This window comes from Dromiciops gliroides, chromosome 3, assembly GCF_019393635.1.
Source record: "Dromiciops gliroides isolate mDroGli1 chromosome 3, mDroGli1.pri, whole genome shotgun sequence".
NCBI lineage: Eukaryota > Metazoa > Chordata > Mammalia > Microbiotheria > Microbiotheriidae > Dromiciops > Dromiciops gliroides.
The window spans coordinates 367,983,108-368,010,441 of record NC_057863.1 but is presented as its reverse complement, the minus strand read 5'-3'; the positions used below and the strand labels follow the sequence as shown (position 1 = coordinate 368,010,441).

The 27,334-nt window shown below is 35.5% G+C and overlaps 1 protein-coding gene and 1 long non-coding RNA gene across 5 annotated transcripts in view; one reads left to right on the top strand and one right to left on the bottom strand.

Moving 5' to 3' along the window:
- The window catches only part of KYNU (kynureninase), a 128,359-nt gene extending 111,050 nt beyond the window's left edge, over positions 1 to 17,309 (top strand). For 2 of the 3 annotated variants that reach the window (XM_043992948.1, XM_043992947.1), the window contains 3 exons: positions 1,900 to 1,985; positions 8,320 to 8,550; positions 14,937 to 17,309. In XM_043992948.1, coding sequence (XP_043848883.1) covers positions 1,900 to 1,985; positions 8,320 to 8,550; positions 14,937 to 15,059 — 440 coding nt within the window. In that variant the 3' untranslated portion in view covers positions 15,060 to 17,309. Of the gene's footprint in view, positions 1 to 1,899; positions 1,986 to 8,319; positions 8,551 to 14,936 lie in introns of those variants that run through there. The other variant, XM_043992949.1, reaches the window with a different exon arrangement.
- A 4,794-nt stretch (positions 17,310 to 22,103) lies between these two features.
- On the bottom strand, positions 22,104 to 25,792 carry LOC122746884. Of its 2 annotated transcripts, none has more exons than XR_006355586.1 (3): positions 25,721 to 25,792; positions 24,188 to 24,356; positions 22,104 to 22,252 (listed from the first exon to the last, which is right to left on the bottom strand). It is a non-coding gene; the product is annotated as an uncharacterized LOC122746884 (long non-coding RNA). The 2 variants fall into 2 exon arrangements; XR_006355587.1 differs by having other exon boundaries at positions 25,717 to 25,776.
- Positions 25,793 to 27,334: the final 1,542 nt, after the last annotated feature.

Sequence of the window (27,334 nt, the reverse complement as noted above, 5' to 3'; positions counted from 1 at the left end):
GTGGTTGTGGGGCTGCTTCTTGGTTCTTCTCCTGTTCCCAGCTTCAGAGGGTCCCAGGTGTTTTGGTTTGGGGGGGGGGGCAGGTTTTAATCTCACCTGGCCTGTTCTCAGGTCTGGAGATAACCTCAGGCCTACTTACTAAGCCTCCAACCAGCAAAGCTTTCTGTGGTGTGGTTCTCAGCTTCCGATGAGCCTGCCTGCCCCCCTCCCCCACCCAGGCCTTCAGCTGCTCAGGATTTCTTCCTGGTTGCCCACTGGGGTGGGACAGTCGAATCCTTCCCCCAAATCCACTGGTACCCCTGCACTTACCACCCCCAGGCCAGCCATTCAGTCTGACCACACTCTCAGTTCCAGAAGACTCCAGTGCTGCAGCCGATTCAGAGGCACTGTGGCAAATTCCTCTGGCGGGTGTCTGGTGTGTCGGCTTGATTGCAGTGTTAGGTTTTATTCATGGCCCAGTGCGGCCCCCTGAAATCTATCTATAGCTGTAGAAAACTCTCAGACCGAATTTTTGTATGTTTTACTGCCCCAAGGGTTCTTTTATTGCTATTTTTGGAGTGGTTGTATCAGGAGCCCTGTGCGTTTAATGCCTTTCCTCCGCCATCTTGGCTTCACCCCACCATAAGCATAGTCTTTTAACTTAACTTCAAAATTACACTTTTTTCTTCATCAACACCTAATATCTTCCTGTCCTTTCTTTCTTCTTCAAGACTTCTACAAATTTCAACTCCTCAATAAAACCTTATCATCTCATTTCAAGCCTTTGTGAACTTGCTTCTGATGTGATACATGTTATCTGTATCATTTGTTTAGTTCTTAGCTGCCCTGAATATGTTAAAAATCAATAGCTAAACTATTTATAGTCATGAATGTTATGTTTAAGAAACAATGAATAGGGGCAGCTAGGTGGCGCAGTGAAAGCACCGGCCCTACATTCAGGAGTACCTGAGTTCAAATCCGGCCTCAGACACTTGACACTTACTAGCTGTGTGACCCTGGGCAAGTCACTTAACCCCCATTGCCCCGCAAAAAAAAAAAAAGAAAGAAAGAAAGAAAGAAACAATTAATATGTTATGTTTAAAAAACAAGAGATTGATGGACATTCATATGAACTGACATTGCACGAAATAATGTAACTGGAAAGAAGAAAAAAAAAAACAAACCATGACCTGAACCTCATATAATTATAATTACCAAGGTTGACCCCAGAGAAGAGTTAAGAAAATTAACCTCCCTCATTTCTTTGTAGAGGTGGATGACTATGATTATGGGCTATCATATCATACATGGTATCAGGCTTGATTGATGTGTTGGCTATTTTTTCTGAACTGATTTTTTTTCTTCTTTTTCTCTCATTTTTTGCTACCAAGAATTATTTGCTTGGTAGGAGAAGGTGAGACATATTCAGAAGTGAAGGTGATGTAAAAACAAAAGATGTCAATAGATTTTTTTTTAAAGTTGCGATGAATTATTTTTTCTATCTGTACATATATCCATAAATGCATGTACATTTTTAAATCTTATCTTCCTAGTAGAAAATTTCTTGACAAAAGGAATTGGAATTCATATTTATTTTCCCAATAGTACCTAGCACACTTTATATATAATAGAAACCTAAGTAAATTTAAATGAATTTATTAATTTATATGAATGAAATCTGTAATGAATTAGATCAACCAAGCCCTTTAGTTGCACATCAGATTATTTATTTCTGTTGAGATTAAGTGTACGTCTATATAGATACTCTAGAATTTTTGAACAGTGCTCAACAAGCTAATTCATAAAATATTTCACAAACTCTAAAAATAGTGGGGATAAACCCCACTAATTTAATAATTACCTTCACGAATAGTCTTTTCCTTCTCATATATTAAAAGTGTTATAATGTTAATTTTCCAGAGTTGGATTTAATTCCTGGTGTCAATGGATATCGACTATCAAATCCCCCTATTTTGTTGGTTTGTGCTTTAGAAGCTAGCTTAGAGGTAAGTAATTCAATATATTGTGATTTTATCTTATTTTACACACATATTTAAGCTACTCTTTATTTTTGTGCTGTTATAATCAGTTTGGGGAAATCACAAGAATTAGACAATCAGTAGATAGGTTTAATTCATCAAAGCTCAGTGTAGTTGATATGTCACTTGTGAGGACCTTTGGCTTCTCTGTAAAACATTTAGTGTTTGTTCATCAGATGGTGCTTATCGTCTTTGCCAGATAAAGAAGGGTGTTTTTGTTTGTTTTCATTTTTGGTTTTTTAATGTTTATACCTTACCTACTTAGTGCCAATTGGACCAAATGACAAAGGTCTTTGACAAAGGACTTTGGACAAAGACCTTTGAAAACACTTGTTTTTATCTGAATTACTTATTCCTAAACTCACATACACTTCCAGAACACAATTCAAAATTAATCTAAATAGGAACCTTTATTGCTTCTAGTTACCTTCCGATAGAAGATCATACTTGCAAAAAGAACTCTTCCTTGGGGATTCTTCTTCAGACTTCCTTTAACAAGTAACTTCCTCCTAGACTTTTCTTGAACTTTTCATCCAGATACTCCCATTAGGAGTCATTCCTTTACCAAGTAAGGGCTATCTCTTGTCTTTCTAATAAGTCTTGAATGTAGTAGTTGTATAGCTTCCTTTGCCACAACCAGTTCTACCAGTCGAAAACTTTACTTCTCTTAATGATATCAACTTGCATGAGCTTTTAACAGCTCAGTTTTTCAACCATAAAACCAATGAAGAGATATCATGTCAGTTGGCATCATTTTCTTCCCTTCAGCTTATTCTTCCTCTGGTCTCTAATTGTGCTTCTTCAGACAACAGGAGCTATTCTAACTGAGTTTTTATTCAAATAGATTTTCTTTTAAGAGAGCATTTAAAAAATATTCCCCAACCATATGTAGCATCTATGAGGACCCACTCAATCCCACCTCCTACCTCACACATTGAGCAACCCAGAAAAGTACCCCAGATTCAAGGTATTTTTTGTTTCTCTAATCACTCAAAAAATTGTAGCTTATGCATCCTTGCTTTTAAGAATCAAGGAGAGAATAATATTAGTGTAAAATAAATGAATTTTATGTGATAGCATAGTCATAAAATTACCAAAAAAGCACTTCTCTCACAAATTTGAGGATAATGCTCAAACAAATATACTCTTGATCAGGGGGAAGAAAGGATACATGTAGGGAATACATGGCAATGGAAACACACATAAGGAAAAACCAGTGGATTTATGTGGTCAGGGGCTGGGCCTGCTCCCCACTAGTCTAATGTAGTTTACTGCCAGATGACATGGTATTCCATATGTCCATAGCTCTGATGGACTTGTGGCTATGAAGCTTCTTTCTGAGTTTGATTTCTGATTTCAGCTGGTGTCCTCAGGTTAATGTTCTTGTTAGGACAAAGAGTTAGTTCTCCCATCTCTCTTTTAATTTAGAGTCCAGAGGCTTTTAGGAAGCAAGTCCTTCATACTTTCAATGTCAGACTAGAAAACACCCTTAATTCCTTTCACTCTCTATTAACCAAAGAACCTTATGTGAGCTCTGGGAAATTTTTGCTCTCCAGAAGAAGAGTCCTTGCATAGTTATTTTGGAAAGCATAACATCTAGATTGGTAGAACTTGAAGATATTGTCTGTCTTTTAACTTAGTAGGTCTGGGGGCAAAATTATGTTCCAGTATCCAGGACAACTCTCTGATAGGATGAGAAAGTTCTCTTACCAATTCTCGATTGCCAATTTTCACTCGCTTTAAAATCATTTTCAGGGACTACCCTTTTGAGGAAAAAATCAATAATAATGGTAGTCTGGGTCTCAAGATGCAAGTTGTTTTTCAACCCTAGCCTCTTACCTCCAAGATCCTTTGGTCTCCCATGCAAATGAAAGGAAGAGAAAGGTAGTTACAAAAAAGATGAAGGTATGAGCTATGCCCCCATCTTTCTAAAGCCTTTCTTTCAAGTTGATGTCTTTTATATAGTGTATTTGCTATAGCTCTCAGCTTTCTGCCATCAGTAAATCTGATGAACTTATTAATTATGCCTTTATCTGAGTCATTTGATAAAAATGTTAAACCACACAGCACCAAGTAGATTCCCTTAACATATTCCACAGTAGAACTCCTGTCATGTTGACAATGAACCATTAATATTGACTCTTTAATTCTGATTCCTGATTGCATTATTATCCAACCCATATTTCTCCATCTTCTTTACAAGAACAGTATGAAATACCTCATAAAAATTTTTAGTAAAATCTAGGTAAGCTGTATCTTTGCCTGAAAGGTTTCATCAATTTCCTATTATATTTAAGATAAAATGCAACTTCTCTTTTTGGAGTTTAAAGTTCAACCTAGGTAGCCCAGTGGATAAAGCATCGGCCCTGGATTCAGGAGTACCTGAGTTCAAATCCGGCCTTAGAAACTTACTAGCTGTGTGACCCTGGGCAAGTCACTTAATCCTCATTGCCCCCCCCCAAAAAAAGAAGTTCAATCCAGGGGCAGCTAGGTGGTGCAGTGGATAAAGCACCTGCCCTGGATTCCAGAGGACCTGAGTTCAAAGCCAGCCTGGGATGCACTTGACATTTATGAGCTGTGTGACCCTGGGCAAGTCACTTGACCCCCTCATTGACCTGCAAAAAAAAAAAAGTTCAACCTGTCATTTCAGACTGAGTTCATATTACAAAAACAAACACACTTATGTTCTAGTCATACTTACCTCATTGATGTTTCCTACACTCATTTCACTTCCTGACTCTATGACTTTTCAGAGGCTATCTATACATGCCTGGAATGTTCTCCCTTCCACCTCTTCTTTGATCATTTAGCTCTCATCAAAGCTCATCCATGGTGCTTTCTTGATTCTTCCAATTATTAGTGCTCCTCCATGCCTCTTTAGTAGAGGGAAATTTTCTTTTAGGACTTTAGTAGCTGTGGCTGCTAAGGAGGCAGGTACTGCAATACTTGCAGAAGCAGTTGCCAAGCCACATCTTTACAAGAGTTGGTTGCCTGGATAATGGCTTCTTTAAGAAGTTTACCTGAGAGCAAGAGTTGGAGATATTGGACAATGGCTAAGAGGGGATGCTCAAATCAAGTAAGGGTGAAGTCCTTGTGTGAAGGGGAATCAATATCTCATTAGACTTAAGGAGTAGTATGAAGTTTTGGAACAATCACTGTGGAGATAATCAAGTGGAGAACTATCTTGCAGTGGGGACCTGGTTGAGGTTAGATAACATAAATTTGTACTGGTATATCCTCTATTTCCATTCAAAATGTGAATAAGACTGCAGGAGGCAAATAATAAAAAAAAAATCTAGGATTAGATTTTGGCAAAACCTGTTCCATGATAGGACCATGGGGCAAGGGTTTTGAGAGTAGAGTATTAATATAGAGTTGTACTGGTTCACCAAGAGATGAAGGGTGAAGGTCAGGGAAAGATCTGGGGGGTTAAGAGAATGAAGGTTTTGGTAAGGATAAATACAGGGATAGGAATCCTAAGGAATTGGGAAAGTCAAAATGACAAAAGATTATGACTAGATAAAAGAATTTGGGAGTTCATGGATACATAAGGGAAATATTTAAATGTCTAATACTTGGCCCAGTGCCAGGTATATAGTAGGTACTTAATAAACACTTAATGAATTTAATTTTGCCGGGATTAGGAAGACAAGTATAAATAGCCATGGCTACAGATTAACAATGAAGCCTTTTGAAAACAGGTACTAATCTAGCTTCCTTCACATTTAGTTGTAGAGAAATAAGACTAGGAACTGCTTTTAGACTAAAAATACTATTAAAATTCAAACTTAAATGTGTCCCAGTATTCTCTGAACATTAATTTAATGTCCAAAATGATATTTTAATAGTTCTTATATTCAGTGCAGTAAACTAAACACTAAATTTTCATACAAAACTTTTGGAGCTTCTAATTGACATACAATGATTTTTATGCATAATGCCATACCCGTGAAAGAACATCACCATAATGAAGTGACTTAAAAATCCTAGTTCAGTGGAGTCAGCTAAAATATTTAGGATCATTGGAATAGTTAAAGTTAGAAAGAGTTGTAGAGATGATCTAGTCTAACCTCCTTATTTTCCAGATGAGGAAACTCAGACCTGGAAGCATTAAGTGATCTGGCTAATACTCAGGAAAGGACAGATTTGCCAAAGCAAAAAATTGGGATTAATAGCTGGACAATGAAAATAGATAATCTGAATAATTTAGAAGAAAATTAGTAGTCTGAAATTCCATTCAATTAAAAAAAAACCATGCTAAATACCTACCGTGTACAGCACCAAGTATTATATCAATAATAATAATAATAAATTTAATATTTGTAAAGCATTTAAACATATATCATTTGATTCTCATGGCAATCCTGTGCTATTATTATCCTCATTTTAGGTACTATTATTATCTCCATGTAAATGGGAAAACTGAGGCAGACAGAGGTTGAGTGACTTGCCCAGGTTACTCAACTAGTAAGTATCTGAGGCCAAATTTGAATTCAGGTCTTTCTGACTACAAATCTAGTGCTTTATTTACTTTTTCACTACTTCTCAAGGATCTTAAGTCTAATATTGGCAGAAGGAAAGGACCCATGTAGCTGTTAGAATATGAATAACTGCAGCAAAGAAATCAGATTGCTGAGAAATATAAGGTGTCATAAGGAAAGGAGTCTTCTCTATGAGAACAGATCACAGCCCTGTCTAGTTCTCGCATTTTTTGGAACTTTATCTTTCACCATAGCTAAAGATGTTTTTTGTATGTCATTTTATTATATACATCAAGATATCTAATAAACTCAAAACATCAACTACTTTTCTTATCTATTTAGATTGATCAAAATATTCTAGGTTCTGATTCAGTGAAGCCAGAGAAAATGATAGAAATATTAGAATTACTGGCAACAATTTTACAGACTGGTAAATGTTTTATCTTGAATGTATTTTTAGAATCTACATGGAAAGATAACTAAAAGAGTCTCAAAAACAGCCAATGTCTCCATGGTAGAATTGCAGAATGTATTTTTTTTATATGTCCAAGCAATTATATTTTAGAGATTACATGCCAATATAAATTTAAATGAAAATATGTTTGTCACGAATGTTTTAGGTTCTAGTTCAAAAGATATTTTTAAAACTATAAGCAATGTTTAATTTTAAATTATCTAGAAAAAAAAAGTAACTTTATAAGTGAACCTTTCCAAATGTAATCACTGAAGGCTAAACATCACCAAGTGAACCTCTCTTTCCTCCCATGGATAATGTGATGCAGGAGAAGGACACCAAAGGGCACTGCTATGCATCTTGCCCTCCTGACAGTTCATTCAGTTAGTTCTTATACATCCAATATATTTTTAAACTTTGCTTGACCTTAAGAGATAAGCTAACAAAGCATGTCTTCTCTGACCCATAATGTCCCTGCCACTTATCCTTTCATAGGAAAGCTCAGAGAGCAGGAACCGGCGTGTTCATACTCAGGCTATATTTTTTTCAGAACAAGATGTTCCAATTTCCCCACCGATATTCATTCCATAGTGAGGAGCCTATTTTTTTCCTATCTCAAAAGAGATAGACTTCACTGCAATTTTTACTTTTTTATCAAGAGACTGTTAAGTAGAAGGGTAACATATTTATCTATCTAAAACGAAAATGATTTTAAATAATCATATTCATTTTCTTTCTTGCAAATGAACATCACACTGTGCTTCTTGTCATATTCTTTAATTAGAAAACAAAATTTAATTTTAGAGACAATTTTCCAAATCATTGAGAGTCATAGGATTTCAGAGCTGGGTGGGAGCTTAGTGATGATCTAGTCATCTTGTAGCTGAGGACATTGAAAAATCCTAGAGAGTCTAGGCTGCTAGCTAGTAATAGAGCCAGGAAAGAAACAATCCAGATGGTTTAATCCTCTGGTTCTTCCAGATATTTTTTTAGATTATATATTTTTATTTCCTAGTATACTTTAATATATCAGCAAAATATGTTTATAATTAATACCAGTGTAGCACATATTCTAAATGACATAAAATGACATAAAAGACAAATAATTTTAACTCATTATTCTTTTCTTCCTTGCACAATTGGAATAATATTTGAAAAATGTTATGTTGTGATGAAGAAACAGGTCCAGCTCATTATTACAGGATGCTTCAAATGAGTATATTTTATTATGCTTTGCAAATATAGGTTATCTTAAATGTTATTGAAAATATTGAAATTAGAATGTCTTTATCTGAGTATGGCTTGTTATCTTTTTGTCTACATTTCAGTAAGAAATTGTTTATCTAATTGTTTTACGTTTTGGCAGATCTTTAATCAAACAACAATGGAAACATTAAGGAAAAAATCTATTTTGCTTACTGGTTATATGGAGTACCTGATCAAGCATTACTACAGTAAAGATAAAGCAGCTCCAAATAAACCATTTGTCAAAATAATGACTCCCTCACATATAGAGCATCGAGGATGCCAGCTAACACTAACCTTTTCCATTCCAATGAAAAGTGTTTTTCAAGAACTAGAAAAGAGAGGTGTGATCGTAAGTTTTTCTCTTTTTTTTTTCTTTTCCTTTGTAGCTGTTTTTTACACTGGCTATATTTTGGTGATCTATACAATCTGAATTTTGTAGTCTTGTCACAGTTTGTATATTAATCAACAAGCATTTATTATATTTCATATTGATGGGTACTGGGCTAGTTGCTTATATTGCTTTATAATTTCTGAAAATAATCACATATATGTATACACATGTATGTTTCTATGAAACAGATTTGTTTCCTACTAATTCTCTTTGAATAAGAATAGCAGTTTTGATCAAATGAAATGCATATTCTGGCAACTCCTTTCCACTTCTCTTTAATATCTAACACATCTTCTTGCACATAGTAAGCATACTGTTTAGATATTCAAGGTATATTTCTGAAAAAGTATTTTAATATACTTTATCCTATCAACAGTATACATTTTATAATTAATACCAATGTTATAATATTCTAAATGATATAAAAGACAAAAAATTATGTTAACTAATTATTTTCTTCTTCCTTGCACTAACATGGTTTGGCTAACGTGGGAAATTGAAAATTTGTTTATTTTAATTCTGTTAAGCAATATTACTAACACAACATAAATGGGAAGCTAAACAATCAGAGGGGAAACACTTTCTATATCTTGGATACACAAAATAGCAAGGAGGCCTCAAAATAATAGTCAACAAATCAAATTCAACAAACATTTATTGTGTCTATTAAGTTTAAAGCATCTTCCAGTCTAGAACTTGTTGTAGAACTTTACTTTGGAGGCAGATGACTTCTATAGAATCTTTCTTTGGTCTGTTGCCAGTTCTCCCCTTATCTGTGCACCTAGAGGCCACTTCCAGATTCTAAAAAGGTAGAAGCACTATCAAAAATAGAATTGTTTCCAGTCACTTCTCTGACTCAGAAGGAAAAGACAGAGAGAGAGAGAGAGAGAGAGAGAGAGAGAGAGAGAGAGAGAGAGAGAGAGAGAGAGGAATTATAAAAATTTTAATAGGAGATAAAAGATCATTTCTCTGTATATCCCACCAACCTCAAGTTATACTGACCATTTTTATGGCTAAAGGTTCCTTGCACAATAATGATTCTTGAATTCGGGCTCTAGGAATGAAGAGAATCATTGGCTTGCTAAATTCATAAAATCATGGAATTTCAAGTTAGAAAGAATGATAAATTCTAGATCAACAACTCTTCCCCTTAACCCTAAGCCCATTTTAAAGACAAGGGAAAAAAAGGCAATGTTAAGTGTTTTTTCTAAAGTAAGACATAGTAAGTTACAGATCCAGGACCAAAACCAAGTTACATAATTCCAAATATAGTGCTCTCTTCCATATACCACATAGTAAGTATGTGTCAGGAAGAGAATAAAAATAATTATTTATAACATTGAATATAAATTCTATTTTTTTATACTCTACAATAAAAGAAACAAAGGGTAGGAGCTTAGAAGCTCTTACTCTCTAAGATAAATGTACCTATTATCTAGGTGGTAACTTAGCTAGAAATAAATAAATTCAAATACTTGCTTGAGCAATATTTTTAGAAATTATTCAATTTGAAAATAAAGACCAGTAGTCTTTATGAATAGTACTTTATGAATGTTATATACTTTTTGAATAGTACTTTATGAATGTTATATACTTTTTGAATAGTACTTTATGAATGTTATGTTATATTCAGCTCTTAATCTTAAAGTAAAAAGTGCAATGGATTTGAAATCATAAAACTTGGGTTCAAGCTCTCTCTCTAGTACTTGCTTTGTGAACTTACACAATCATATTATATCTCAGTCTTCATTTCTTCATTAATAAAATGGGAATAATAATTTTTTTCCAACTGCATAGGGTTGTTTTGAAAGTAAAATAAGATAGAGGTTAAAGCATTTTGTAAATGATTATGTTATGCATACATACATATACAATATATAATATTCTAGTACAGTTTATTAATATTGATCTTTGGGAACAGTATGAAAATATATGTGTATGTATATCACATATATTTTTTCCTCATATAATAATATCCTGAGAAAAAGATGATCCTAAGGAAATAAAAATTTATTGGTCTCCCTTCTAAGACTACAATCCTCCTCCATTTTTTTCATATATTCTGTCTCTCTCTACATATGTGCAAATATACAGATATGTAAATTTTCTCATATATAATCTCTAATTTTCTCATACATCATGTATATATATTATCTCAAATATCCTCTCTTTGTGTAAATATATGTATGTATCTTGTCTCTACATGTATACACATATAATATTTCAAGTATTATACTACATACTGACCAAAGCAGACTCAAAGGAAAATTTATTATTCTTCAAACATTAAATGGTTTTTGCTTCAGTCATAAAAAGAAAAAGAAAATCATGATATTCTTTTGCCTCATATATTTCTCAAAAAATAACAGAGAAAGCTCATCATTATTAGTAAAAAAAGAATTACTACTGGACAATGGAACTTAATTTCTACCACAATTTGTTCAAAATTTATTCAACTTCTTACAGATTAAACAATACAAATAATAATATTTAAATTAAAATAATAAAATACAATATAAAGAGGAGAATGTTCAATAGTAGCCATTAAAAATAGGACATAACTTCTAAGAATTTTTAATTCATTAGTGAACTTATCAGATCAGTTTTTTTAATGATATTTTTTAAAAACTCCATTTCTCAGGGCAAAAATTGAACATTTTTTTCCATAAATAATTCTTCCCTTTCTAGTAAAGATGAGAATAACAGTTATAGTTATTTTTTAAAATAAAAACTGTAATATACATGGAAAACATTTTTTTTAAAGAAGATAAGGGAAGACATTTCTTTCAAGATGATATCTTAGTCAGGAATAGTGGCTCATTCTTATCATCCCTCCTGGGGGGTGCTGAGAGTTTAGCTTGGAAGTTCTGAGATGCTGTAGGGTTAAAGTGATCAGGTGCCTACACTAAGTCCAACATCAATATGGTGTGTCTTCAGGAGTCACAGGATACCAAATTGTTTAAGGGAAGACAAAACTAGCTGCCCCCCTCCCAAAAAGAGATATCTTTCTCCCATTTCTTTGCTTGATCTTATTTATGACCCATAATTAATAAAGTCTTTTTCAACCATGAGATATGTCAGTGACTTTGGTATGTACAAAGGAATATGGAAAACACACAAATACTTAAAAATTTATGTCTAAACTAAAGTAACATAGTATAGTAAAAACAAAAAGTGCTAGATTTGAAATCAGAAAATCAAGGTTGCAATCCTAAGTACTTACCATCAGTATAAACAAAGACAAAGCACTCAATGCTTAATGTCTCAGAGCTTCAGTTTCTTCATCTGGATGCTACCACAAGGTTGTTATAAGAATAGCATTTTGCAAAGCTTAAAGCACCATATAAATCTGAAGAATTATGATTATTTTGTGCACTATTTCTTAGGGTGGTGAACAGCATACTTAATTGATATGAAAAATTACTTCATGGAATAAAAGAGAAAATTTTAATTATTGGAAATACCATTGGCATTCTTAAATGACAGGCAGCACTAATACAGCTGATGTATTTGGTCAGTTTGAACAGATCAATTCACTGAAAATAGCTATATCTGTTGTCTCAACTGAACTGATTTTTTATTTGACTTGTCATTTTAGTCAAAGTGGTTCAACTTCATTAAGTCTTGTCTAAATACAACCTGAGTACTACTCTTGCATTAAATAAAAATTGTACCCTATTTTATTGTGAAACTTACATATTCTAGGAAGATTAATTAACTCGAGAACTTGAGGAAAGAAAATGAGAACATGATAATTTACATAGAATTTTCAGCATATATGTTTTTTTGCATGAGCCACAGAATTTTATCATCTTAATTCTTTCATAACACATTTCCACAAGAGGGAAGACAAGAACAAAAATAAATAATGAAGACAATGAAAATGTCAATATATGTATTTTTTTTTCTTTTTTTTAGAGGTAAACAAGGTTAAGTATCTTGCCCAGGGTCAAATGGCTACTAAGCATATGAAGTTAGATTTGAACTCAGATCCTCCTGACTCCAGGGCCAGTGCTCTATCCTTACCTAGCTGCCCCAATATATTTATTTTCTGGTTAATAGTTTCATTAAAATCATCTTGACCATCAAAATCAGAAACTTTTGGTGTGGAATCTCCCTCCATGAATTCAAATTAAGAGATTGTAACCTATAATTTTAGAGATTTACCTGGGCCTCTGAGAAGTTAAGGAACTTGATGGTGTTTACTCAGCTAGATTCTCTAGAGCTATCCCTTTATACATTATGCCACATTGCTTCTCAGTAGTCTCATTAATTAGTCAACAAGCATTTATTAAGTGCCAATTATGTGCCAGGCACTGTGTTAAATGCTGGGAATGGAAATATGAAAGTCAGTCTCTTCTCTCAGGGTGCTTACAATCTAATGGGAGAAGATGACAAACAAAAGAAAGCTGAAAATGTAGAGACAGGAATAGAAGGGGAAGTTAGTGGTGGAGAGGGGTGGAGGGGTGGGAAAGGGAGTGTGATGGAGTCTAGCCAAAGTATTGCAGCCAGGCAGGCAATGTTTAACCTGGAAATCCTCTTTAAATGGAGACTTGGGAAGAGTACTTTGCTCTGCCCTACCCTATAGCCCTCCCATCAGAGAGACAGAGGATACTTAGGGTATTGGTAAGATATGAGTATCAAGGCTGACATAATCCCACAGAAAAGTTTCCTGATAATAAATTTAAATTATGATAGTTTAAATAAATATCTTAAATAACTCAAAACAGAGGTAGAATTTGTTTTATATATATTGTGAAATGAGACTAAAATCAGTGAAATCAGAGTTGAGGTGGAATAAAAGGCTATGTATGAATACTCTTATCTCACAACAGCCATATGAGAAGCACAAATATGTGTAAAAAGGTCAGAAAAGATGTCAATGATTTTTATTATCTATATGCAAAATAGATCATTAATATTCTTATTTTTTAGTGGAAGTGGGGATAATAATAACACCTACTTTCCAGAGATGTGAGGGCAAGATGAGGCAATATTTGTTAAGTGCTTTGCAAACCTTAAAATGCTGTATAAATGTTAGTTACTATTACTATGATCACTAGGGGCAGCTAGGTGATTCAGTGCATAGAATGCTGGGCTTGGAGTCAGTAAGACTCATCACCTTGAATTCAAATTCTGCCTCAGACACTATCTGTGTGACCCTGGACAAGTCACTTAACACTGTCTGCCTCAGTTTCCTCATCTGTAAAATGAGCTGGAGAAGGAACTGGCAAACCATTACATTCTTTGCTAAGAAAACTCCAGACAGGGTCATGAAGGGTCACATAGCATTGAAAATGACTAAACAACAAAAACTACAATGACTACTATTATCATTATCATCAAAATATAACTTGCTTCATTAGTATTTTTTTCTGTTTATTCGGATTCATTATTGCTGGGATAGAATGTGAACTCAGATCCACTAAATCACCAAAATTATGCTCTAATACTGGCTACTACTATATTTGTTTAAAGACTGGATTGTTTAATTGAATTTTCAGCCTTCAAGTCAGTCATTTACCTAGAGCCGTTCCTTAGTTATAGCATCCAGGTCTAGGCAGTATTTTAACCATGCAATACTCAACTGGTCCATTATATGCCTGAAGATATTAGGCATTCCTGGCACTGTCAATCAATCTCTCTGTCTCTCTCTATCTGTCTGTCTCTGTCTCTGTCTCTCTCTCTCTCTCACACACACACTATCTAAATAGCTATCTACATACATATGTAATAGCTAGCATTTATATAGCATGTTGAGATCTGTCAAGCATTTTATATTATCTTCATTTGGTCGTTACAACACAACAATCCTATACAGTAGGTACTATTATTATCCCCATTTGACAGATGAGGGAACTTTAGTGCTTCAATATAATAACTAGTGACAAAATTACATGCATATATATGTATACACACAAACAATTTTGCAAAATGATGACCTTTAAGAAACTTCTAAAAAGTAATATAGGTATATATGTGTGTGTATCTATATCTATCTCAGATAGATAGATAGATAGATAGATAGATAGATAGATAGATAGATAGATAGATGGATAGATAGAATCTCAAATGCACAGTACTTTAATCAAGATTTGGAGAACCACTCCTAATAACCACCAATAGTCACCAATAAATGCTATCCTATTCTTAACACAGTGAAAAATACTTAGCTTTTATGGAGTTCTCTAATGAAGAAAAGTACACATTTAATAAAGGTAATTTGTATGTTTTACAGTAAGTTTACCATGGACTTAGTTTTTCTGGGAATATTTCTATTATCTCTTTGATTGACATAGTTGAACAATGTAAGACAGTAATTCCTTTTTTTATTCTTTTTCCAGTGTGACACACGGGAACCAAGTGGTATCCGAGTGGCTCCAGTTCCTCTCTACAATTCTTTCCATGATGTTTACAGATTTATTAATGTTCTTGCCTCTGCAATTTCTGCTGCAAAACTAAAATGAACAAATCTATTTTTAGCTCAACAAGCCTAATTATATTAGCGTCTCTGCTGTCACTTCCTGGCTATTTCTGATTCCAGCAATGTAGTCCTTCAGAGGTAATGGTGTTATATAAAGCCAATCATGTGGAAAAGAAAAAAAATGTATTGGGATTTTTGTAGAAGCTCTTTGTCATTCTTCTTTGGAGAGTTAATGTGCTTGCTCAATTTATTGGGCCAGGGAGAGGTTAACTATTATCATTTTGTTTAAAATAAACTTTTGCATTGTCTATAAGTCACATGATCATTTTACATTCAGTAAAATATTGTGAGTTGATTTCAAATACAAGCTGAGGGATAATTTCAGATTTTTTTAAAAATCACCAACTTCAATGATAACTGTAGAACTTTTATTTCAGAAGTATTATTTTAGTTCCAGTTTACCGGAGGGGTAATGTTCTGAATGTCTTTTAATAGCATTGATATATACCCAAGCACTTTAGCAATAGCCCTCCTAGTTTCAAACTAAGTAAAAGGAAGTATGTTTTCCACTATATGCCCTTATCTCTGTAATACCTTTTCTTTCATTGCTCATACTGTGCAATTCTGCCTTTTAACTTGATCATCTCTTGACCTCAGTGTCCAGAAAGGACATGAACATAATTGCAAGTTCATTTTTCCCTTTCAGTATCTATTCCACTCTATCCTAAAAATGTGTTTTGAGTTGAAAAGCAAGAAAGGAATCAAGGGAGGGAGTAAGAAAGAAGCCTGAAATGTTTCGGGCCAAAATTGTGGAGGCTGGGAAACAAGCATACTCTTGCTCTATGATTCCCGAGCACTGTGCTCCAAATACATTAACTTCTTCAGAGCTTCTCCTGGGTAATTGCCTCTGATTCCTATATCTAGTGTACAGTGCTGGATGCCATAATTATTTTTTTATGGATGTTGAAGAATACTTCATATCCATGGACAGCAGCAAGAAGGTAGGGAAGAGTGGAAGAAACAATGGTCTGGAATGCATCCTCACAGGTCCTATTTAAACAAGCTTACCTGCACTGTTCTTTTGACTCAGAAGGGAAACAATTCTTAGAAGCAATCAGTGAAGAGAAACAGGCTCTGACTAGGTACTTGACTGAACAGTAGCTTTTGAAACCATTTCCACTATAACTTTGGATTAAAATGATATCACTGAGGTCAGAAGAGTCTTTAGAACATGCAAATGTGGCTTTCAAGGTAGTACTCACTGGGCAATTGGCTACCTCACACTACTCTATATAATTTCTTATATATTTTAATATTGGACATTTTTCATTCCTTCATAGGACAGAAATGTTGTTTTCAGTTTTAGTATTGATTGGGGGCGGGGGTGGGGCATTGTTAGGGATGAGACTTAACATTTCTTTTCAGAGAATTCTCAGCATAGAAGCTCATTTTCCTGATACAAAGTAGTCTTTCATCCATACCATTTAGTCTTAGAATTGCCAAACAAGAGATTGTTACTTATTCAGAATTACAGATAGAATTTGTCAAAGGCAGAAATTGAATCCATGATTCTAAATTGAAATCTCTAACTCAAATCCATGATCCTAAATACACTGTACCAGACTGCCTCTCATATCTATACATATATTACATATGTATGTATGTATGTGTGTGTGTGTGTGTGTGCACTAATGTGGTGTATGGGGGGGGATAACATGATGAAATATAAAGTCAACACAAAGGCATAGGAAGAACTCAAAATATGAAGGATCCTAGGATTTAGAGATTCAACTGAGTATAGAACAGTCATCTAATGCAGCTTCTTCATTCTATAGAAGAGAAACTGATGGCCAGAGACATCAAGTGATTTGCTCAATCTTATAAATTCAATATAAGGTTCTATGACTACATTGGGTATAGTTTACAAATGTCTATTGAATGGATGAATGAAAATGTATTATACAGGTCCCCGATTTCTTAAAGTCTAAGTTGGTACTTCAATGACATTTGAAGCATATTTTACTAAACATAGTCTACTTTTAAAAACATAAATCTTTTCCTGTTGATAAGGAGCATGTTTATATACTTTCATTAATATGGTATGTTGTAATAGTGTTATCAATAGGGACTGTTCATGTGTAGTATTATACATGTGTAATGATCCCAGTATACTGTGCTATTTCAAACAGTAGTTCTTCTATTGACCTCTATCATTTCTGTTCTTAATATACCCTCATTCTATCCTATTTTACACATAGATATCTAAGTAAAAGCCAAAAAAGGCTCCATTTTTCAAAAGAGCCCAGTGCATGTTCTTTTTTTTAAAGCTTTTTGCTTCTTAGGGGGCTTTTATACCAAATAGTTTTGGTTTGTAGCTATGGCACTCAATGAATGTATTCTGAATTATTGTAGGTATCAGAAGTTACATCACCTAGACATACATAAATAGGATATTACCATAATTTTAGGACATCATCTATTCAACCACAAAGAGGACCTACATTAGTAGATGTTAGAACCACTGGGTTAAGAGGGCAGTTAGGTGGCACAGTGGATAAAGCACCAACCCTGGATTCAGGAGGACCTGAGTTCAAATCTGGCCTCAGACACTTGACACTTACTAGCTATGTGACTCTGGGCAAGTCACTTAACCCTAATTGCCCTGCAAAACAAAAATAAATAAATAAATAAATAGATAGATAGATAGATAGATAGATAGATAGATAGATAAATAGATAGATATATAGAGATAAATAAATAAATAAAAACAAAAGAATCATTGGGTTAAAATACCAAATTAATGTAACCAGTTTGATGCATGTATTCCCTGTGTAGATACCTTAGCCATGTTCTTCTTTATACACAACTCCTAATTTTGGCTATCCAAATGTAAATGTGTACCACTGGTCACCAAGTAACAGAAAAAAGGAATGGGTTTCAGGAATTAACACAAACTCATCATCATTGATGGAAAAAGGAATGAGAGCACATTTTTGCTTGGCAGCCAAAAAAAATAGCATGATCTTCATATGTGAAGGAAGGTTTATAGTTTATTTTATGTATTATATATATTATATAATTTATATTTGGAAAGAAAAAATGCTAATCATATCATATGTTTACTCAAGTCTTTATTCTAAAAATATACTACTAGAGAGTGCCAGAGGAGAGACTTTTATGTAGCAAGTATAAGCTAAATTGAGAATCAGAAATAAGCTTGTGTCCAGTTCTAAATCAATATCTATTCGTCAACCCATTGTGAGCACTATACTAAATGTTAACAATTAAGAAAGACATATGTACAATGTCCTTATGCTCTCAGCCAAGAGTATAGGATATCAGAGAGACAAGTAAGAAAACAATTTTTTTTCATCAAATAGTGAAGGTGGTCAACCACATTTAACAAAAATATTTACTAACATATATTACCTTATTATCATAGATTGAGGTCTTTTTCAGGCTTAAGAGGTTAGGTGGGAAATATATGCCAGAGAAAGAAGATGATGTGTAATGGAGTTTTAAAATTATTTATAGGAAAATATTAACAATATTTTTGGAGGAAAGTTATTTTCAATTTTGAAAAATAGCATGGAATCAGAAGGAAAGGTTATCACCATCATGAGCTATTGAAATCCTTTGAATTTAGGCATTTCTTAATGTGGCACTCAAGTACATTTCCATTTTAAAATATGCTATGTAATCGCTGGGTCTAGAAAAGAGTAGTTAACTTTTGTTGTTCAATTTTAATGTTATAATCTTCATGTGCATATAAATGTTTTGAAATCCAAATAAAAACTTCTGCTTTATTATAGATGTTAGTTTTCTGGAAATTGCCAGGATTAATGATCCATGTACAAAGATTTGATTTAAACAGAACAAAACCAAAAATACACTGACTGACTTCTTGCTTTGATAATTCAAATATCTTTTTCACCTTGTTTTGACGACTTAAAAGAAAGCACTAAAAAGAGTGTGGTATGACACTACCTAAAGTAGATCAGTTTCTCTACAAATACCTTAGGGTTTGTTTGTTTGTTTGTTTTACAGGGCAGTGAGGGTTAAGTAACTTGCCCAAGGTCACACAGCTAATAAGTGTCAAATGTCTGAGGCCGGATTTGAACTCAGATCCTCCTTAATCCAGGGCCTGTGCTTTATCCACGTGCCACTTAGCTGCCCCCTACAAATACCTTAGTAATGGTTAAAAATATACCAGTTTAAAAAAATAAGGAAAATAACCCCTAAATCATGCCACCCAATCCAAGGATGCACCAAAGATCCTTCATAATCCTTCAGAAAAGATATGGACAAAGCGTAAAGCAGTCCCAGCAAGAGAAGACAAACATGACCAGGAATCCAGATTCATACACTATAGGGGACCATACTCCAGAGGTCAGTGGCACTAAGCAAAGACTGGGTGCTCCAAGGACCCATGGTGGGAGTCCAGCATAGGATCAGCCCCAGAGCAGCATGGGGGAAGATCCTCAGACAAAGCCTAACTCAGGCCACAACCATAGCAAGAGAAGCCCTAAATAGAGCCCAGGGTGAGAGTACCACCAAAGCCAAAAGCAAAAGAGAAGGGCTGTAGGCAGACACAGGGGGCAGTCCTGGAGATCTGTGGGAAAAGGAAGGTCCTGGGCAGAGCCTAGTACAGTGATAACCCTCAATTCCCTTAAAAGAAGGTCCTAATCTTGGTCACCATACTCAGGACCAGAAGAGTCTGCCAACATTGTGCAGAAGAAATTGATTAAAGCAGAGACCTTTCAACCTAGACAGTAAGGCTGTTGAGATGTGCAAACCAAGAAAAACAAAATACTTTGAAGAAATACTGCTCACTTCACTATCCATCAGTTCATATAAATCTCTCCAGGCCTTTCTGAAATCATCCTGCTTGTCATTTCTTATAGCACAATAATATTCCATCACAATCATATACCACAGCTTATTTAGCCATTCCCTAATTGATGTGCATTCCTTTGATTTCCAGTTCTGTCACCACAAAGAGAGCTGCTATCAATATTTTTGTACAAATAAGTCTTTTTCTCTTTTGGGGGATGTCTTTGGGATATAAACCTAGCAGTCACTTGCCAAATTTAATGATCTTTGGGGCAGCTAGGTGGTGCAGTGGATAAAGCATGGGTCCTGGATTCAGGAGGATCTGAGTTCAAATCCAGCCTCAGACACTTAACACTAGCTAGCTTTGTGACCCTGGGCAAGTGCCCCCCCCAAAAAAAAATTAATGATCTTTTCCTAATCATCTTTTTTATCTCTCTGTATGTAACCTTTGACAATTATCAATCATTCTTTTCTACCTCTCTAAGTTTTCATGACTATTCTCTCTAGATTTTTCTCCCACCTGTCTTATTGCTCCTTCTAGTTTCTTTTGCTGAATATTCACCCAGATCGTTCCCACTAAAAAAGCCTCTCCCATATACATCTCTCCAAGTCCCTCATCTATTCCCCTTCTATATTATCATTTTGGTGTTCACATCAACTCTTCTGGGTTCATTTATCATTTCTATCAAGATGATTCAGAGATATATCTAGATCTAAATGTCTTTTGCTATAAATATAGAGTCCAGGAGCAGCTAGGTGACACAGTGGATAAAGCACCATCCTTGGAGTCAGGAGGACATGAGTTCAAAATCTGGCCTCAGACACATGATACTTACTAGCTGTGTGACCCTGAGCAAGTCACTTAACACCAATTGCCTCACCAAAAAAAAAAAAATGGTATAGAGTTCAATCTTCTAAGCTGCAGTGTCTTATCATCAGCTGCCTCTTAGACATTTCCAACTTAATGTTTCATAGACATCAACTGTTTTCAAAACAGGACTCATTATCCCTTTCCCACCAAATCCTCCACTCTTTTTGTTTGTTTTTTGTTTTGTTTTTTTGGTGAGGCAATTGGGGGTAAGTGACTTGCCCAGTGTCACACAGCTGGTAAGTATCAAGTGTCTGAGGCTGGATTTGAACTCAGGTCCTCCTGAATCCAGGGCCAGTGCTTTATCCACTGTGCCACTCTTTTTAATGATGAAGGCACCACCATCCTCCCAATCATCCAAATTCACTTCAGGATAGTACTTGACTCATTACTGACAATAACCTCTCCACCAGCCACATATAATCTGTTGCCAAGTCTTGTTATCTTTACCTTCACATTTCTCATATATACCCCCTAATCTCCACTCACACACATGCCACCCTGCTGCTGACCCTCCTCACGTCATGTTTAGAATATTTCAATAACCTTCTAGTTAGTCTTCTTGCTTCCCTTCCCTGCCAAAGTAATTTTCCTAAAGCTCAGGTCTTACTCTTTCTCTTCCCACATACCCATTCTCGATAAACTCCAAGAGCTCCCTATTGCCTCCAGATGAAATCTCTCTCTGGCTTTTGAAGCACTTCCATCTGGTCCCCTCCTAAATCTCTGCTTTTCTTATGTTTTCACTCCATAAAGTCTGAATATGGTGATAATGGCCGTCATGCTTTGCTATCCCTGACACCACCCCATCTCCCAACGCTGCGCTTCTTCACCAGCTGTGCCCATTTCCAGGAATGCAACTCCCTTCTCACCTCTACCACATAGCCCCCCTGGCTTTCTTTAAGACTCCAATCAAATTCCATCTCAGGAGGAATTCCTCCCCTTCCCACTCCACCCTCCAAAATAGTGCCTTCCTTCTAAGACTACCTTCTACTTATATTGTATATAACTCGTATGATGATAGTTATTTGTATATTATCTTCTCCATTCGAATATGAGCTACTTGAAGGAGGTAAGATAGTTTTGTTTTTCCTTGTATCCCCAGAAGTTTGCACAGAACATAGTAAGTGCTTAATCAATGCTTATTCACTGGTTGACTGGTGTAAGAGGAAAATAAAATGTCAAGGATGAGAAGCAGCTGGTAGTCCAATTTAGCTGGAATGCAGAATCTAGGAAAGAATTTAATATAAAATGAGCCTAGAATGAAAGGCAGAGTCTAATCACATTGCAAAGGGTCTTAAACACCAGCCTTAGAAAATTGTATTTTATTGTTGAGGCAATGGGGAGTCACTAAATATTTTAGAATAGAACAGTAAAATTGTTGTAGGGAGATTGTTGACCATATAAATGAGGAAGAATGGTCAGAGAAGGGAGAGTCTTGAAATAAGGATATCGTTACAATAGTCCAGGTGAATTTAGTTCAAGGACCTGAGCTGCAGTAATCTTCTTGTGAGTGGAGAAAGTTGGATGCCAGGAATCTAGGAGTAGAATTAACAAAACAACAATTAATTGCATGTGGGGGATGAGGATAAGACAAGAGTCAAGAATGTCTCTGAAGCTATGCACCTGGGTTCTAGTGTCTTTGACAGAAATAGAAAACTAGAGGTATAGTGGGAAAGGTAATGACTCTGTTTTGAGCATTTGGAGTTTGATGAGACATCCAGGTCAACATATCTATGATGTGGGGATGCAGTTCAGGAGAGATTAAGGCTGGGTTTTTGTTTTTTTTTGTTTTGACCAGACTATGCTTCATTGGTGTAGGAATTACCTAGTGAGCAACTCCATCTACCTATTCAGATCAGCACCAGTTCTGCAGTTCATGGTCTGCCTGGTACCCTGAGAGGTCAATTTTCTTGCCCAGGGTCACCTAACAGTCACATGTGTAAATATTCGCTCTGTAATGACTATGCTATATATTGGAATTTACTTTCTTCACATAGGGAGCAGGGGAATGGAGTTATACAACAATCAGACAATTAGAAGGATTTGTGAGGCTCAGAGCTGTTTGATGTACCAGTGATCCTTTGCAAGTGAATTCTAGCCAAATTTGGAGAGGCCTATAGCTGCCAGAAAGCAAACAGCTTAAAGGCAACTTAGAACAGCAGCTGCAGACTCAAGACCTTGCTTGGGACTTTATAAACACACTGGCTTATTGTGTCTAATATACCTCCCCCTCCCCATAAACCCTGCTCCCTGCTTGAAAACCTCTACAACTCATACGTCTCTCACCCCTTTCCCCACTCCACTTTGAACAGCTGAGAATTCACTCCCCATCTCTGCTCCCTAGCAGGATCTTCTCTCCCCTATATGCTCTTCTTCTTAGACAATAAACACTTTGTAATCTGTGAATAGACTCGGTTTCATTTAGGGTCCCTCTTTTTGGCCCTACGTTCTTCCTTTAACATATGTTTTAGAGGCTGGACTTAAAGCTAGGTTTTGACTTAAAGTTCAGTTCTCTTTCCACTACAGCACACATCCTGCAATTTGCGTGTATATACACACACACACACACACACACACACACACACACACACAGAGTTTAATGTGGAGAAGAAATCCTGCTTGATCCCTCATCCAGTGCTGACTCTTCCAATATACTGATTAGGAGCCATAAATAAAATTGCAAAGTATTTAATTGACACGGAATAGCAAGGCATATAATTAGAAATAATCATGCAGAAGGAAAATTTCTGGGCACCGTATACAAATGAGAACAATAATGCACCTTCTACTAGTATCAAAATAAACAAATTCCTATAAAACTCATATTTGGAGATAAATGATTTTGAGTTTATTGATAACTACCTCATATCTTGATTTGGAAACCCCTTTTTCCTGATTACCTGTCCATCATCTGGGTCTTGCTGTTGCTGTCAATTTTCTTTTGTAACTCCTTGACCAAGTCCCAGTCAGAGGATTTGATGCTGATACTAAGTCACACCCCATGTACAGCTGTTCTCTGTTGACATCTTAATGCTGTGACTCTGCTCTACACTTCTGAAGCTACTCCTGCCATTTTTCTGCCACTATGGAATTGCCATTAGGTTTCTTAGCTTCCATGCTCTGAAGTTCTGCCCAGGATGCTCTGTCCATCTTTGCTACTATCCCTGAAGCTCTTTCTCACTGCTGCCAGGTTGGGCATGAGCCACTGCTCTCTTAGAATCAGACCACCTGGCTGCATAGTCCCAGGCTAGTCAACACATTTTCAACTTTTTCTTTAATCCACCTCACAGCTCTGCCAATTGGGTACATAAGAAAAAGCCTTTCTCAATAGAAGGTCATTCTTACTCTAGGAGTAATGGAAAGTGAATTCCTTTCACCCCTTTCTCATTTCAGAGGATAATCAGGGAAGCCCCTCCCACCTGGTCAGTATATCTTGCTAAATCTTTCGAAAGTGGAATAAACACACTTACCTCTTTCACTTTCCATCATGCCCTCAAATATCTGGCAATTAACTATGCAAATTGTCTTTGACTTTTGACAAACTTGAAGAATGCTGGAGAAACCCTGCCAAGAAGGGAGAGGTGTGTAGCACTGTGGCCTTCACTGTTATTACAGACATTATGGTGATGCCTGAGGCCCCTAAGGGGAAAAAAAAATTCACTCTTGACAATGGAAGTGTAAACAAAGCTAATTAATAAAAGCATTAATGTTTTCATTAATGTTTTACTCCATAATGAACATCTTGCTTAGCATTTAATATATATACGTGTGTATATACATATATACATACTCCATCTTTATTTATTTACAAGTCTCCTTCTTCCCCCAACCATTGCCACATCCCCCAACCCCAAGACACATCTAACTCAATAAAATTTAAGCTTCTTCTTGTCTGAAACTATTTTCATTTTTGTCTTTGGCATAGTGCCTCCAACATAGGATGCTTAATCAATGCTTGAATTGAATTCAACTTTTTAACCTACTTAGGTGGAATATAATTTAAAATCATATTATACTTCTTAGTTGAGGTTATGCCTCCCATCTCCATATTTAAAAAAAAAACTCAAATGCTTATTTTAGTTGTGATATAAATTCCTATTCTTTTAGGAACATCACAATCAAAACATGGGTGGGAATGCTTTGCTGACTGGGGATAGAGGTTAAGGTAATATCTTCCAAATATCTGGGCTTAAGGTAAAGAAAAGGAAATTCAGGTTATACATTCATAAGTAGCAGTTTCATTAGTTGCAACACAGTATATCATGTTTTTGTTTTTATTTATCTTTTCAGCACATGATGTAAACAAGAACACCTCCAGATATTATTTTGGCAGGCAAAAAAACCTGTTTATCTGACAGATGATATAGAGAATAATGCATGGTTCTTAATTAGTTAGAAAACTGTGACTTAATCAAGAGATTCTGATGACATTCAAACAGTTTGCAGATAGCTAAATGGAAGCTGTACTACTGAATGGCATTCTAAATACATTTTAAACTTACAGACTAGAAAATGGAAGCTTTAATATCTTAAATAAAAAAGAATTTTAGGAGAAAATAGGCACCATATTGCACTGTGGGTTGTAAGAGAATTGCAACTAAATAGCACACAATATAAATAGAAATGTTCTGTTCTGAGCATTGGGTAAATCCTATCCTGATTTGGAAAGTTTTTCCACTAATCTGAAACAGACAGATTATAAGATTTAGAGCTGGAAGGGATCATTTACTTCATCCCTCCAATTTTATAGATAAAGAAATTGCGGCACAGAGAAGTTAAGTAATTTGCCCAAGACCACACAAAGAGTAAGTAGAAGAGCTGGGAAGAGTCTACCTAAGTGTTGAATACTGTATCCTGCTGACTATGCCAATTATTGGGCATAGGCAGGGGCTCAGATAGATATACCTCTCCCTAGCCCCTGAGATAACAACTCAATACCAAAGAAAACAAATGGCAGCTCCAACATTAAAGAGTTAGAATTTTTTTAAAGGAGACTTACTTACAGTGGCAGGGGGGGTCAGTGTCCAGGATGGCTAGCAGACTTTATGTGAATTCCCATCTAGCTCCTGTCAAACCTTCCCTGATATTTATACATGTAGGTTATATAAGCATGCTTGGCAGAAAGCCTTCTTTGTGCAAGCTCGAATCAGAGGTATGGGGGTACATGCACAGGAAACTGATTGGTCAAAAGGTTGTGTGATTACCCCTGCTTAGCTAGGATACACTGAATGTATTGTAAGGGAAGCCCATAGGGCTCTTCTTTATTTGAATATTCCATTCTGCATGTCTTAGATGCCACACTCCACTAATACTTCCCTGGGAAACTATTGATAAGAAAGTCTCTAAGACTTTCAAGGATGGGCTAATGATATGGTAGTGTGCCTAAAAGATGCTCATGTACACATACTTCCCTTTATGTAACAGGGTGAATGGGAGGTCAGATTTTTTTCCTTGTGAGACCTAGCCATATAGCCATGGCTCAGAAAAGTTAAGTGACTTACTTTCATGTATATATTTTTTAATATTTATATTCATGTTTCTATATTTATATATATTTTATATACATACACACATATATACACACATATAGAGAGAAAGGTTATATATATATACATATACACACACACACATATATATGTACACATACATATATACATATGTGGTAAGTGATAGGATTACAGTTTGAACATATGATATCTGACCCAAAATCCAATGTTCTTTCCATTATAGCAGATTTAATATACTGAAGTATATGTTTGACTGAGAAGTTTTGACTGCATCCTCAAGGTTCACATAAGTAGCATATGTATATGTGTACATATATATATATATATATATATATATATATATATATAGAGAGAGAGAGAGAGAGAGAGAGAGAGAGAGAGAGTTGTGTAAAATCTAAATGTGGGTTGTTATCTGCCCCCCCCCATTTTGGGGGGAAGCTGGCTAAAATCACTGACAAATTCAGCAAGAGTTTAGGCTTTTAAGGATTAAAATATATTAGAAGTTAGTGAAGAGAGAGAGATTGAGAACAGATTCTTTATAGCATGGAAAATTCTAGCTTAGATCTGTTTGGTATAGCTAGAGAAAAAAAAAAAAAAACTTCCTTTCCTAGCAGCCCACGTGAAGTTCTGCCAGTAAGCTGATGTCTGAATGAAAAGAGGGACCCTCCTTTTTTTTCCTTCCCATCTGCCGCCACGCGCTGTTCCCCAATGAAAAGAGAGACCACTTCAGGGAGTGAGCATCCACTTCCTAGTTCCTGTCTCCCTCCCCAAAAGGGGAGGTCCTTCAAGCTAATTGGTTGAGAGTGGTCTCCTGCTGATGTCAGTAGTCCACAGCCTCTGAGAACATGTCACTCAGGGCCAGCCAGGTGTAGTCTCTATCCAATCACCCTTAAGTAGGTACTCAGTTTCTCATTCTCTCCCAATTCAAACAATTCTAAATCAGTCTTCAGGTGGGGCCCCTGTATGTCTGCCAAATCCCATTATTTTATCACAATACATACATATATATATATATATATATATATATATATATATATATATATATATATATATATATATATATATATATATATATATATATATATATATATATATGGGGGGGGGTGGCGC